At 27.5% G+C, this 16,284-nt stretch overlaps 1 protein-coding gene across 1 annotated transcript; it reads left to right on the plus strand.

The window, feature by feature from the left end:
• Nucleotides 1-8,160: 8,160 nt before the first annotated feature.
• LOC132923942 (52 kDa repressor of the inhibitor of the protein kinase-like) lies at nt 8,161-9,105 on the plus strand. The gene is made up of 2 exons (XM_060987955.1): nt 8,161-8,924; nt 8,992-9,105. The coding sequence occupies exons 1-2, from the start codon at nt 8,322-8,324 to the stop codon at nt 9,103-9,105; spliced, it is 717 nt and encodes a 238-aa protein (XP_060843938.1). The 5' UTR covers nt 8,161-8,321.
• Nucleotides 9,106-16,284: the final 7,179 nt, after the last annotated feature.

Raw genomic sequence — 16,284 nt, forward strand, 5'->3', positions numbered from 1 at the left:
GGTGGTTGATTATCAGCACCTAAGAAAAAGGGTTCCACAACAGGTTCTATTACCTCAGAATCGTTCCTTGAATTAAAATAAAAATGAATTATATAAAATTATATACTTATTTAATTATTAAAAAAAAATATTTATGTTTAATTTAAATACTTGTTTTGGTTACGAATTCCAAAAAGGTCCCTCATTCGAGAACTCAGGTTTTTTTTTAACGATAACTTCTTTGATTGATATCGTTTTTTATTTTTTGATGGATCCATTTTATATTAAAAATACGATGAGTACGTAATAAAATAAAAGTAAAGTGAGAAAATTTAAAGTATAACAAAATGATAATATTATAACAGTGATCTGTGTTTACTCACTCTTGCGCGCGTATGCCTAAGACTAACTAAAATAATTATAATCGTTTAAAAACTGTGGGGTTAAAATTGATGGCACTCATTATTATTATTATTATAATTATCACAAATATTTAATTGAAATTTTAAACTTTTTACCAATATAATTGTCTTATACATGACATTATGTTTATCATAATCTAAGTATAATAAATTAAATGTGATATTTGCATACGTTTATAATTATTTATCAATAATTAAAGGACATAAAAATTATAATTTAAATATCATCTATTTAATTAAATTAATCGTATCGTATTTTATTGTAACAAATTACGGAATTGTGCTGTATTTTCAGTATAAACCTATATCAAATGGTACTCGTTATAGTCAACTCGTAGATAGAAAAAACAATTTCCAGATTAGACCACTTAAAAACTGTGGGGTTACAATTGGCACTCATTATTATTATTATTATAATTATCACAAATATGTAATTGAAATTTTAAACTTTTTACCAATATAATTGTCTTATACATGACATTATGTTTACCATAATCTTACTCTAAGTATAATAAATTAAATGTGCTATTTGCATACGTTTATAATTATTTATCAATAATTAAAGGACATAAAAATTATAATTTAAATATAATCTATTTAATTAAATTAGCTAATCTAAAATAAGAGCATGTAAAGTTACAATTAAACAGCTAAAAAAAAGGTTATAAATTTGTTGTCCACTGTGGAAATCATTTAGTCTACAAGACAATAGTTACAAATCAAACATCAAATCACTTTTCACGTTCTGGACCAGCGTTACGACATTTTCAACTTTTCAAGTAAGCGTAAATACTTATTATTGTATTATTTATATTTTACGAATAGGCACCAGAAATTTATGCATTTTTATATTCTTACTAAATAGTCAAAAAAAAAAACTAAAGCAATAAAAATTTGTATTACATCTCAACAAATCTAAATAGGTACTACAAAATTTCATTTTAACTTTTTTGTATATTTCCAGTTTTTTTTTTAATTTTCAGCTTATTAATTTTTATTACTAAATTTCAATAACAAAACAATAAATTAATATACTTTACAAATAATAGATTTTATGTATTTTAAATACACACTAATTTCGTCGATTGACGTGTATATTTGAAATAAATTTACAAATATATACATTTATATTATTTTATACATTTTTACTACAACTATAATAATTTTAGTTTTATTTTTAAATATATTAGGTGAAAAATATATATTATTAATAACTAAATGTTTATATTAAATTTGTAATAAACACGAATTCAAAGTAAAATTGTATTATTTAATAAGTATTTATTATTATTTTTTAATTCTATTCGATATTTACATTTGATAAAGACATATTTTAGCAATTTTAAGTGTGTATAAATGCATGCTTTTTTGATTAATTTTTAATACATCCATTTCTGAGTCATACTTATGGATAATATTTATTTTCTTTAGTTAATTTATTTACTTTTAAATTTTATAGGTTAAACAATCAACAATCAACATGTATATCAAAAATATAATACTTGTTATCATTACCATTATACATTTTAATGAATCCGAATTCATTGCGTACGATTGTGATGGGCCTGCTCAAAATGTTACGTCGTTTAACAGTTTAGAAGTGGATAACTGCGATTTTCCAATACCATCAAAAACACAACAGGTACCAAGAATACAATTGCTACAAAGGATTGAAACCTACCCTGTTCATTTTAAATCGTGTTTCATATCAGTTGATTATTTAATAACTAGATGCTCGATATTTGAAGACGCGCAAGCCGTAGAGGGAGGGTATTTTTCTGAAATAGTAGAATTAGGAAATGCTCGATGTTGGGAAATTCATCAAAAACGATCCTTTACTTTTCCCCTGGGAGGTTTAGTAACGGATTTGCAAATGAATGAAACAACATTAATATCGCACACAGTAGCGGGATCTCTGGACAGATTTGGAAATTGTAAAGGCACCAATTATAAATCAAATAGGGGAGAATGGGAAAACGTTATAGTACAGGCCAAATTTAAAATATATTTATCAGAAGGTACGGCGATAGCAAACAGTAAAGACAACACCCTTATTCTTCCGTCGGGTACAAAAATGAAATTATCTGATAATTATGGTGTTGATACGTTTAAAGGCGAAACTGTATGGACAAACAATCATTATAATTGTGAAGAACAAGATTTTGTTGTTCTATTTGACGGTCCAGCATCGTTAATTACCTCGATCACTAACGACAACTCGACTTTATATACGTATATCGTAGAGACAGACAAAATAGTGTTTGCTCTCAAAAAAATTAAAAAAACATTCGCTTGTGAAATCCCTGTAATTCAAACAGAACATACACAATTACTCATTCTTACGGATACCATGTTTTTAAATAATTTTCATATAAAATCAATTTCTCCGCAAAACACTGATTTAATAGCGTATGTAAATACAAAATTTGTATACGTTGAAAATTTTTTTAAATCAACAATAACAGCATTATATAATGATTTATTACAAAAACAATGTGTGCTTGAACGGCAATTATTACAGCAAAGACTTACCTTAGCCTCAAACAATCTTCCCGAGTTTGCATATATTATGGGTGGAGGGCCTGGATTCACTGCCGTCAAGCACGCCGAAATAATTTATTTAATAAAATGTAAAAAAGTTAGTGTCGAGGTAACTAAAAAAGACACGTCGTGTTACAATGAATTAACAGTTTTGTATAATAACAAAACTTATTACATGGCTCCAAAAACGCATACTTTACAAAAATATGGAACGCAAATTAATTGCAATTCATTATTCCCACCTGCGTTTAATTTAGATGGAAATTGGTATGGATTTTTTCCAAATATTCAAGAAATAAAAACGCCACAGAAATTAAAACCAAATACGGCATGGACGTGGACATACAAAAGCTTAGATTTTCTCATGAATTCCGGTATTTATACAAAAGATACAATGAAAGCTTTCCAACAACATATAATATATCCCCAAGAAGTGGACGCTGTCAAAAATAATATAATTAGACAATCTATGGGTTACGAAACAGTAAGCCAAGGCCTTCAATTTAAATATTTGATAGACGAAAATTCACTAGGAAAAATGGTTGAAGACAAATTATTTAAATTATGGGGTTGGTTTACTACAATTGGGACTTTTGTATCGGGGTTAATGGGGATATTGTTTGTCGTAAAAGTTACATTAACACTCGTCGATACGGGTATTAATATTACTTTTTTGTATAAAACTTTTGGGTGGAGTACGAAGCTTTTAGGTTGTTTTTTTTCTAGCATTACTCATCATTTAATACTTAGGTATAATAAAAATAACTATTCAAAAAATAAAGAGTTTGATGAAGACTCGTTAGAAATAAAAACCTTTCAATGTCAAAAAAATAAAATAAATATTTATCCAAATTTACAGCACGAAATGGTATAAAGTAAAAAAATGAAAAAATAATTATTTAAAATTTAAGTGATAAAAATCAGTATCAAATGTATTGATTAATAATTAATTTGTTTAATTTGTTTGTACATTTAATATTTTATTTGTATTGTAATTATATTTGTAACGTATGTTTATATTTTTTGTATTGATGACGGCAATAAGCTATTATATTATCATTGAATTGTTATACATTATATTTTGTTTTATTATTTTACATTTAATTATGACCTTTTTACATAATATATAATATGTATATGTACATTATAACTATAATGACATTTCATTAAAAAAATATATATTATAATATTATACGTAAGTTATCCATTATCTGTGAATACTAATATTAATTTAAATTATCAATTATAAAAATTATCTTTAATCTAAATGTTGTATTTAAATCAATTATATTATTAAAAATGTATACTATTATCGCAAGTTAAAAACCTAACAAATTGTATTGTCATTTATTAATTAACATACATTTATATGTATTTATATATATAATATATATTTATTATTTTATATGTCATATCTAAAGTAATAATGCAATAAATATAAATTAGAACTATGTTGTAAAAGAGATTGTTTAGTTAATTTATTTCGTTCCAGATTTTTGACATCTTTTTTTTCTATTTTATGTGATTTTTTAAAAATTTCAAATGCAAATATCTCCGGTTTGAAAAAAGAATTCAAAAATCTGGAACGAGATCATCTAGAGGAACTTCTCAAGTTTATTTTGGTGTATAAATCATGTTTCTACGACTATTGAGAGCTGAGGAAAATGGGAAATACGAAAGCATGTTTTTTACGGTCGATTTTTCGCTACCAGAACGGCCTCGTTTGTGAACGCGCGCCCGTATCATATTTAAATTACGTAAGTGACCGTATTGATACGAAACGTTCTAGACGGCGGTCCGTGAAATAATAATGTGCCGCTCCCGAGACTATTGCGCGTAGCCCCTCTTTGGTAAAAGTGGGCGTGGTTACGGGTGACCGCCGCCGCGGCGATATGAAATTCAACGCCATCTCTTGAGCGTTGTATACGTTTCACTTTTACCAGAACGGCCTCTTAACGATAAAAATATTGAGATAATTATAGTAAATCAAATTCTAAATTTAGAAACAATTTATAACCAATATTCTTTAGAATTGGCGAGGGTAAACCAAATCTTGCATTTTGTTATACAGGGAAAACTTCCCCCATTAGTTATATCCTCAGCTCAGTTATTAGAAGAAATTAAAATAATTAAATTAAATCTTCCGTCTAACCTCGACATCCCGGTAAAACTAGACCTATCGGATATGTCAGAAATTTTTAAAATTATGCAAACAAATATTGTTTGAAGTAATGATGTAATTATGTTTAATAACACTATTCCAATAGTTTCTAGTAGTTTATATAGTTTATATAATATTATCCCTAACCCAGTGTTAGTAGAAAACAACTTTTTTATGTTAATTAAACCTAGGATTAAGTATATAGCTTTAACGATTGACCAAGAATATTATGTGAACTTAGATCAAAATGAATTTAACATGTGCTACGACACAAAACATTATAAAATATGTAAAAATCTTTTATACAAAAAAAGAGTAATGACATCTGCAGGGGCGGACTGGGAGTATATCAGCCCAGGTGGAGATGAAATATACCGGCCCAAAAGTATAATTATAATAATAATAATAATAATATCTTTATTATCGTAGGTGTAAAAATGGTGATGCTGTCGCGCTTCCCCCTCCTACTAAAAAAACATGTTAGTTTTCTAATTTGAATATTGTAGCCAGTGGCGTATTTTGGGGGGGTGTCCACGGTGTCTGGACACCCCCCAAACCAAAAAAAAAAAAAAATTCAATCTTTAATTTTGATAAATTTTAAAGGGAATTTGACAAATAAAAATATGTGATTCGTTATGAACTATTTTAATATTATATAAAGTCCTAAACTAATTCGGAAAAAAATAAATTTAGTTTTAAATAATGTACTTATTATCCTATTATAGTTTTAATTATTTATAAAACTGTTATTTTTATAGCACCACTGATATCGAATGTAACAAACAAAATATATAGTAATAATTATTAAATTATTGTGATCGATGATGATTACTATATAGGTACTAATGTATATTAATATGTTTAAATGATATTATGTTATTTTTATACATGCAATTTATATTTTTATCTTGCGGCTCCGTGGCCCGTGCCTTCAAGCGTCTGTGTTACTTGTTTTTTGTGTATATTTAGATATAAATATATTACAATGATGTTTTTTTTTAATATATATTAATACGTTGGATTTTAAATGTCCATGTACATTTATTTTAAAACATATTATTATTTATCAATTGAATTTGAATCATTTTTCATTTAATCGTCGTCGAAGAAACAATGCAGATAAAATATACAGTGAAATAGTAATATTATCATATTATTGTCATTGGTGAGTATATTATTTGTAATATTTATTTTTCACAAGTGCACATAATTCGTAAATTAATATTCATTAAAATTAAAACATTATAATTAAGTATTTTTCAAACTAATAATAGGCATATTATATGATGTTCTTTATCTAAATTATATAGAATCGTGATATTTTTAAGTCATTTTTTCTCGTTGCTTTATTATTATTTAAGTATTAAGACTAGGATCACATATTCACATGAGCGTTAGACTTAGAATAACCATCCATCATGCATTTTTAATTATAAAACTATTATGACCTAGAAAATACAATTTTTGTATTATAATTATTTCAGATATAAAGTAAAGAGAATAGAGATTGAATTAAATATTAATTGAAATGTCACAAAAAAATCAAAATTCTATAACTTCTTTCTTTAAGATACAGTCCAAACGAGAACTATCACCGTCTACTGTATCAAGTGAGTTTAAAAAGTCGTCTAAAATAATGGATTCCAATGAACAATCATTAACTGTTCCAAATATTAACCCATTAAGTTATGATTCCCAATTAACCATTGATACTGATTATAATTGTCGTGATATTGGATTCTATATTAATCGAACATTAACCGAAAAAGAAATAGCTATTGTATTGACACAAATTTGGGTTCCACAAATAGATTACAAATTTCCATCAAAATCATACATTGTACAAAATAAAACATTTAAAATTTCAATATTCCTGGCTTTTAAAATTTCCTTGGCTGGTATATTCAGCTAAAGAAAACGGAGCTTACTGTAAAATATGTGTAAGTTTCTCTAAGTCTGATGGACATAATTCTCAGGGATTAGGTGCTCTAGTAAAAAATAAATATAATAACTGGAGAAAGGCAATAGAAGATTTCAAAGAACACTCAAATCGGGAATATCATAAAACTTGTGTATGTAGCGCTGATCATTTTCTTGAAGTTCAAAAAAATCCTTCTCAATCTATAATTTCTAAATTAGAAAAAGGCAGAGTACATCAAATTGAAAAGAATCGAAAGAATATAATTCCAATAATTCAAACAATTATATTATGTGGTAAACAAAATATTTCCCTTAGAGGTCATAGAGATTCAGGGAAAATAACTATTGAAGAAGCTGACAATGTCCATCTTGACAAAAATGAAGGTAACTTCCGAGAAATACTTCGATATAGAGCACAAGGAGATCCAGACTTAAAATCATTTTTAGAATCTTCTGGTAATATTAAGTATATAAGTCCTATAATTCAAAATGAAATAATAGAATCTTGCAATCATATTATTTTAAAAAAAATTGTCACAAGAGTAAATTCTCAAAAATGTTTCACTATTCTTGCCGATGAAACAGCAGATATCTCTGGCATAGAACAGATTTCTTTATGTGTAAGATATTTAAATATTGAAACTAAGGTACTCCATGAAGATTTTCTTCAATTTGTCCCTACAACAGACATGACCGGTATAGGTTTAGCAAACATAATATTAAATAGTTTACATGCATTTGGAATTGATTTGAAATATATGAGGGGACAAGGATACGATGGTGCCTCTACAATGTCTGGTGCATTCAATGGAGTTCAAGCGGTAATTCGCAAAAGTTATCCACTTGCCTTGTACATTCATTGCGCAGCACATGTATTAAATCTTTCTGTATCTAATTCCTGCTCAGTACAAGGAATAAGGAATTGTTTAGGGACAATTTCAAAAACTAGAGATTTTTTTATTTATCCGAAGCGTAAAGATGTTTTAAATAATGCAATTGAAGAATTTAAAGAGTATAATATTACAAAAAAATCTTTAAAACGACTATGCTCTACTCGGTGGATAGAACGGTATCATGCTGTAAATGATTTTCTAGAACTTTTTGAGTGTATTATTAAATCATTGGACTTAATTTCTAACTGGGCGGATTCAGACACATCTACACAAGCGAGTAATTTGCGTTCTTCCATATTACAAGGTGAATTTATTATCTGTTTACATATTGTAGCTAAAGGATTTGGTCTTGGACTGCCATTATCAAAACAATTACAACGGATAAATATAGATTTAGTAGAAGCTATGAGCCTTGCCGAAGATACCTTAAAAGAATTTCAGACATTACGAACAAATGTAGATATTGAATTTCATGCTATTTTTGAAGATTCAAAAGGTTTAGCAAATACATTTAATGTAGATATATCTATGCCAAGAATAACAGGCAGACAAAAAAATAGAGTTAATATTGTCACTGAATCACCAGAAACCTATTTTCGAATAAGCGTATTTATACCTTATTTAGATACATTCATCGAACAACTAAAATCAAGATTCATCGACCACAAAAATACAATTTTAGATTTTAAATCGCTAATATCTGTTGAACAAAATGAAACGACATTTTTGAAGTTGGCAAAAACTTACACGACTGATTTAAGTGAATGTCAAGATTCTATTTTATTATCAGAATATAAACTATGGCAAAGACGTTTAAAAAATGTTGAGACTTGTAATTTACCAAAAAACGCAATGGAAGCAATAATACTATGCAATCAAGAAATATATCCAAATGTTTTTAAATTGCTACAAATCTTTGCAACATTACCAGTTTCTTCATCATCGAATGAGAGAACCTTTTCAAATTTAAAAAGAATAAAGACTTACTTACGAAACACGATATCTCAAGTAAATATAATTTATGAATAGTTTATTTTATTTATTTAAAACTAATATATTTTAAATTTTATTATAGAAGAGATTAAATGGTTTGGCCATGTTATCGATTCACAGAAATGAACAAATTACTACTGATGATGTTATGAAGGAATTGAGCTTAAAAAAAAGGCGTCTTGAATTTATTATTTAAATATTAATTTATATAATAATTTTAAGTGTATTTATTATTTTCTATTTTAAAAATTATTTTTATTAACTTACTATTTACTACTTTTAATTAAATAAATAAAAAATGTTTCATTACAATATTTGATGAGTATATTATGAACTTAGTAGTATTAGACGTAAAACAGAGAAATATTGCCACCAATTAACAAATAAGTATATACCTATTACCTATATTAACTGGACACCCCCCTAAAAAGCATACAAAATACGCCACTGATTGTAGCCACACCTAAATAGCAGTATTAGTAATACTTTTATCTCTATTGATTATTAACCATGTTTATTCCTACGCTATTGTTTGTAATATAAAATAAATGATAATTCCTTATATAGGTAAATAGTAAAATAATTTAATTATTACTTTAATACGAGGAAAATAAATCAATGTAGGTAGGTGAAAAAAAGTTAACAATTTTTTATTAAGGAACAACATAATATAATATAAGTTTAGGATAACATTTTATACATTAAACTTGAGCTATTTTTAAGATATTCTTCAACTTCAGATATGTCAATGTCTTCTAATAGTTGTCTCTCTACTGACATAATAATTAGGGCTTCTAAGTTTTCTTGACATAAACTAGAACGAAGACGGGATTTTATAATCTTAAGTTTGCTAAATGTTCTCTCGCAGTTAACTTCAGTTACAGACAAAGTTAAAAAATATTTATATGCCGTACATAAATTACTGTATGCAGAAACATGCATGTTTAAAGAATATAGTATTTTATATACACAAATTAAACAGCTCTGCTTACTGTGGATTTCATCAAATTCGGATAATTTGCATTTATAAAATACAAATAATTTATAATACAAATTATTACCTGAAATCGATGAACAAATTAAATATGAATTAATTCAATTTTACAAGCAAAACAAACTAAATTCATTTAAATTTTACTCATAAAAAACATCAGAGATTATATTTTCTCCATCACTAACTTCCCCTGATGATTCATCACTAGACTTCTCACTGTTGGTAATATTTTTTGTGCTTTGTTTGTATATATATTTAGTTCTTTCCACAACTGATGTTGTTAAATTAGGATAAATTATAGAAAAATTTTGTAACTCCATTTATAAATCTTCATTTTTAATATTAATTAGGTCAGCTATATGTGTTAAAGCATTATCTGGCATATTTTCACCAAGGTTAAAATTCTTTGGAATTAAATACTGAATATCTGCAATTAAATTGCTATTGTTTGAAAACCTTTGATTTAGGCTGCTTAATATTTGATCAATTATTACTCTAAATTTTTCTTTTGGGTTAGTTGGAACTTGGTCTTCACATATTTCATCATATAATTTTTTTTTCTACATACTTTAGAGGTTGGCAGTTGGTCTTCAACAATGATGTCTTCAGGAAGGTGTAAATTGGAAAATTGTTTGTTAATTTTCTTTGAAAATAAGTAAGCTTCGTTATAAACACTTTCAAAATCTATTTTTGAGATTTCTAACTTAACAGACTCGATCATATTCCATGCAGTTAATAAATCTAAACCTTTTGTTTGGAGATATCTTGAAGTTGGACCAACAATTTTAAAAATACGGATATTAATAGCTTAATATACTCATTAACAACAACAATACCAACCATAGATAATACATAATGGATAGGCCATATTGGTTATCAGACGTTCTTCTATCTTCTGTCTCACTCAGCAAAATAGTTTACACTCCATGATATTTCAAAAATATCCTTCCATGAAAATTAATTGAAATTTGAATTTTTTATAACAGAAGTGAATATGTCGTAAGCATATAGTCATAACACTCAAAACAGGCATTTTATTAAATGCCTTGGCATAATATAGTCAAAGAATTTAATTTTTAAGCAATTTCACTATCCGCCTAGAAACTTAGCCGAATGCCTAGTAATTTAATAAAATGACTAGGCATTTAACTAAATTCCTATTTAAAGTCAGGCAAATAATACAAATGAAACATTTTGTATTATCTTAAACATTTAACTATATTTTCTATTAATTATTTATTGCTATTTTAAATAAAAAAAACTATGTATTATTTACTAATATGTAAAACTCATAGTTATATGAAATATATTTAAATTCGTGCACATTGATACTATTGTTTTAAAAATTAAATCATAAATATATATAGGTAATTACTAATTAATTAGGTATGATAGATGAAGACGATAGTACGAATATATTATATACCCTATAGTCTTATATGGTACTAGTACCGAGTATAGTGAGTGCTATATATATTATTAATTATTATTAAATAAAAATAAGAGTTTCATTGGTTTTACCTTGGAAAATTAACATAAGTACCTACTTATATGCCTACGACAAATACATCACTAAATAGTATAACACTACGTAGTATAAACATTAATATTTACATAAATATTGAAGAATCGTGATATTTATTAATTTCTAAAATGAATAATTTTAGTAAGCTTTTGACGAATTTTGCATGAATCGTTTAACTTTCTTATTTCATGAAAAATTCTTATGTTAAAATATTTGAGACCAATTGTTTTTATAAGAAAATCTCGGTGGGTTTCAAAATTGAGTAAATCTAAATGTAGATTATGATTTACACATTCCATTTGATTAAATATTGATACATCAATATTAGTTTTTAATTTTAGAACTAATATTTCTCGATCTCTTTTGGAGAATGCTACACTTTTGGAATATTTCCGGAAAACTTGTTCTGCAGTCTGACATACCTTCACAACATTTTTACTTGGTTTCTTAAGTCGGCCTCGGTCTTTGATTGTTTCTAGGTTACTAATTTGATGTGGTCCATAGATTTCTTTTATACAATATTCACACTTTAATTTAGTTTCCAATTTTTTAGCAATAAATCCAGCTATATATGAAGTAATATCTTCGATGAATGGACTTAAATTTGAGATACTGCTAAATAGTTGTTCATCCGATATTGAGATTAATAAATTATTTTCCTCAATACTATTTGGAAGGTGAGTCTGCGGAGTTGTAATTGATGTAGAGTCTAAAATTGAGCAGTTTCCATATGGTGAAGCTATAATTTCATTGTGTATTAACAACCTAATATACGAAGCCTGGAACTGCCTGCATGTGGGATTGTCGTTATATCCACCACGGCTTCTAAGAGCACTAAAAAATGTCTCTAAGTGATCTTGACTTAATTTGTACGTTATTAAATATGACAAATCACCTTTTTCTATTAAAACGTTATACAAGTCTAATGCATTTTTTAAACCCAAAATAAGACCTATGGATCCAGTCTTTCTTTTTGAATTGATTACTAGTGTACCATCTTCAAATTTTAATTGAGCAACATAAATTTTAAATTTTTCATAAAATGCTTCATATCTTTTGACATTACCTTCAGTAATTGCTCCATTAAAAGGTGTATTTGATAATTTTTTACGAGCGTTAAGGATATCAAATGCATTGTTAAACATCAAACAAAACTCAGCAGTTGCATTGCATCCATCAAATGACGAGTCCTTTGTTTTGGTAAAAAGCAGAGCATCTGAAACACAAGTACTTAGTACTTGAGCAGCTAAACGTACATTCATTTTATGATTTCCATAGTAAATATGTTTAGAAGTTAATTTTGTACCAGCCCTTAGACCTTCTTCTTTTTCTTTTTCATATAATTTTGATATATACTCCCATTTGATCATTTCGTTTTTACCATTTATAATATTTTTTTTGTCGCCCAAAGTATTTCGAATGAGTTTAATCATATGCGCTGGATCATAGAAAGCAAATATTTTTTCTTTTGTGATAGGGTTCAAAAAAAAAAGGTTTTGAATTTGCTAGTTCAAAACAAGCTCCTAATGAAGTGCACATAGATGTATTTACATATGTTCCATCAAATGTAACTGAATTTATATTGGCTCCAGTTTCCGAAATCAGTTCTATGGCCTTCGTTAAAAGATTTCCTCGTTCTGCTCCTGTCATTCCATCAATCAAGAAGTATGCTATGGGTAATTTCCAGTAGCCATTCAGGCCAACCACTAGAAAAACAAGTGCATTTCTAGCAAGTGGAAGATTATCTCCATCATCTGTATGTTTTCCAGTACCCAAATCAATGTATCCAAAAACGTTATTTTGGGTGTCTACTTCTACATGCTTCTTGATGCACATCTCATCTACAGTAATGTTGCAATAAACAGGACCAGCATCGCATTTATATTTTAACACAACAAATTCTTCATATGTAAATCCTGGTTTACCATTGACAACTGTATACCATTTACGCAACGTTCGAGGATGAGGTAACATGTTTTTAAATGTTTTACGTACGTATGTGTACGCTCGTGGAGAATAGTATTGAAGGGTTACTGCAAATTTTCTCAGCTCTGGACAAAACTTTCTTTTCTTGCCATTTAAAATATCTTTAACAATATTTTCTAATACATCTGACCCTAACGCCTAAAATATATAATAGAATATAAATATTATAACAGTTATTACCAATATTTATTTAAATATTATCTAATTTGTTAGTAATTCAGATAATATTTAAATAAAATGTAATAATAAATGTTGTAATATTAATAAACAATTATAGTAATAACTAATAGGTATTAGAATTAACTATTGATAAAATAAAAAGATTTGTTTGTTTTAATTATAAAAGTAAAAAATTTTTTAAAGCTTGCCTGTGCGATCACATTTACATCAGACAAGTGTAGACATGAACAATGGCAGATTGTTAAAGCCATAGATAATACATATGTATTAACATATAATAAACATATAATATATATTCAGTACAGGATTTATAGAGAGGCGATCCGGGCCCATGCCCCGGGTTACATAATTTGTAGATCCGGTACTGTATATATTTACAAAGATATTAAATAATATATATAATCCAACATCAAGTTATAATTATATGAGTAAGGACATTTTAAAAGTAGTGAACCCTTGATGTTCGGTTCGGTTCGAAATTCGAACTCAGCATGAAAAAAATTCGAACCGAACTATCAAACATCTTTTACTGTTCAAAAATCGAACTTGAAAATATTTTTCAAACCACACTTACTGGCCACGATAGTTCAAAGACCAAATATTTGTATAATTCTTCAAGTTATTAAAAAAAAATAAAAATTGATAATCATTATTTATAGATAATTAGACTATTATAGCGATAGAAAGTTATAAGCTGTGACAGGCACTTTACGTACCATTTACAATAATAATGATAAAAAGTATTAAGTTCGAGTTAGAGTTCAACTTAAAATGATTCTAGGTTCGGTTCGGTAAAAAATATGAAGGTTCGGTTCGGTTCGGGTTCGAAAAAATAATTTAAAGTTCGGTTCGATTTAAAAAAACAGGGTTCGACCCATCACTATTTAAAAGGTAAACCGATTTTTAATTACCTTTATAGTATTCGCTGTTGACTCATTTAACAGAGATTTATTCTCCAATTGACCAATAACATCATTAAGAGATTCAACTTTTTTTAATAAACGTTTATTTTTTTGATTTAATAATTTATTTGAATAACTCAATCTTTTGACCGTGTTTTTAACTACAGCGAAATTGCGTTTAGCTTTTCGTGGTGTAGAAAAATGTTCGTGAGTCATATCACCGATTATCGAAGAAGACCAACATTTTCTTATTTTTGGAGTAGCCATTTCATCTTCTGAGATTGGATCACTAAAATATTAAGCAAATAAGTCAATAATTCAATTCATATAATATATTTACTATACATACCGTTTGTGCTTATCAAAATCTGCTACATCAGAAGTTGATTCGTTTTGTAGAGAAGTTGTACAAACGATGGAATTGTCAATATCATCATCATCAGTTTGACTACTAAAACATTAAACGTTCAAGATAGTACAATATTTAAAATAATAAGTTAATTGAAAATACATACCAATCAAGTACGTCAACACCCAAATCTGTAATAGTCACCGTTTCAACAGACGAAGATGTACACGGATAGCTATTAGGTGATGCAGACTGTGTATTCATACTACAATATTCACTGAAATAATTATCAAGTATTATTATAAACAATCAAGGCAAATTTAGTCACACCCAAAAAATCATTACATTTCAACATCATTTGTAGTTGACGCAGCTAATGTTGGTAGAGCATTTGACATTAAAATTTTACGACTAGTACTCATAAGATAGTCAGAGGTTTTAAAATGCAATGAACATATTTTACTATTCTTTTTCAATAGTTTGACCTGCAGTCCAAGAGAATTTGACCATAAACGTATCTTTTCTTCAGTTTTCGGAAAACTGTGAAAACAAATTGGAATAGTATGAGCAACAAAGAAAAATAAATAAATAAACGAGAATATCATATAATAACAGCTAAAATAGTTTAAATACTTACAAATGAAATGAAATGCTTGGAGCATCCACATTTTTAAGTCCACAGACCACACATTTCACTGAGTACACCATTAAAATATATTTAGTAGAACTAAAATACTATTAAATTGATGGACTGGTTATTAACGAAAGTTAAACTTCAATAATTAACACTTAAAGTAATAAAAGAAAACGTATAACAATTAAGACTTAAGTCCACGTTAAACGCACGATTCAAATCGCAAAATGCAAGTGATATATAATATCGGTTATCAATTATCAGTGTTCTGTGCTATAACACGCATGGCAAAACACACAAACCATGGAAGAAAAGATAATTTTTTTGCTGAGTAGGATAGAAGATACGATTTTTATATTGCTGTCTCTCTTCTTTATTCGGGAACGCTGCCCGCTATGTAACTAGTATACACAGGGCCTATCCATTATGTATTATCTATGATACCAACACACTAAGCTGATAACTGAATTATATAATAACACTATAATATGATTATTGATTATAGTGGATACGAAACTAAAATAATACGCTGTATGACAAACGGCTAATTTACGATTTACCATAATATCACAAATTTATAATTTAAATTTAGAGCCCCTAAATTTACCGGCCCAGGTGGACTTCTCCGCCTTTCCGCCCTGGACATCTGAGGACTGTGAAATAAAGTTAATCACTAATACAAATTTGTCCAACATCGATAATGTTTGTAAGGTTAAATACACGTCAATAAAATACAGTATTTTCCATAAATTAATGTCAACAAATTCGTGGTTGTATACAGTAAATCAACAAAATTTAATTATTT

This window comes from Rhopalosiphum padi, chromosome 3 (assembly GCF_020882245.1).
Source record: "Rhopalosiphum padi isolate XX-2018 chromosome 3, ASM2088224v1, whole genome shotgun sequence".
Lineage (NCBI taxonomy): Eukaryota > Metazoa > Arthropoda > Insecta > Hemiptera > Aphididae > Rhopalosiphum > Rhopalosiphum padi.

Excerpts from the sequence above, each read along its gene's own strand:
- LOC132923942 (XM_060987955.1), top strand. The coding sequence starts at position 8,322 with ATGAGCCTTGCCGAAGATACCTTAAAAGAATTTCAGACATTACGAACA. Across the intron at positions 8,925-8,991 it reads TACGAAACACGATATCTCAA|AAGAGATTAAATGGTTTGGC; the intron begins GTAAATATAATT and ends ATTTTATTATAG.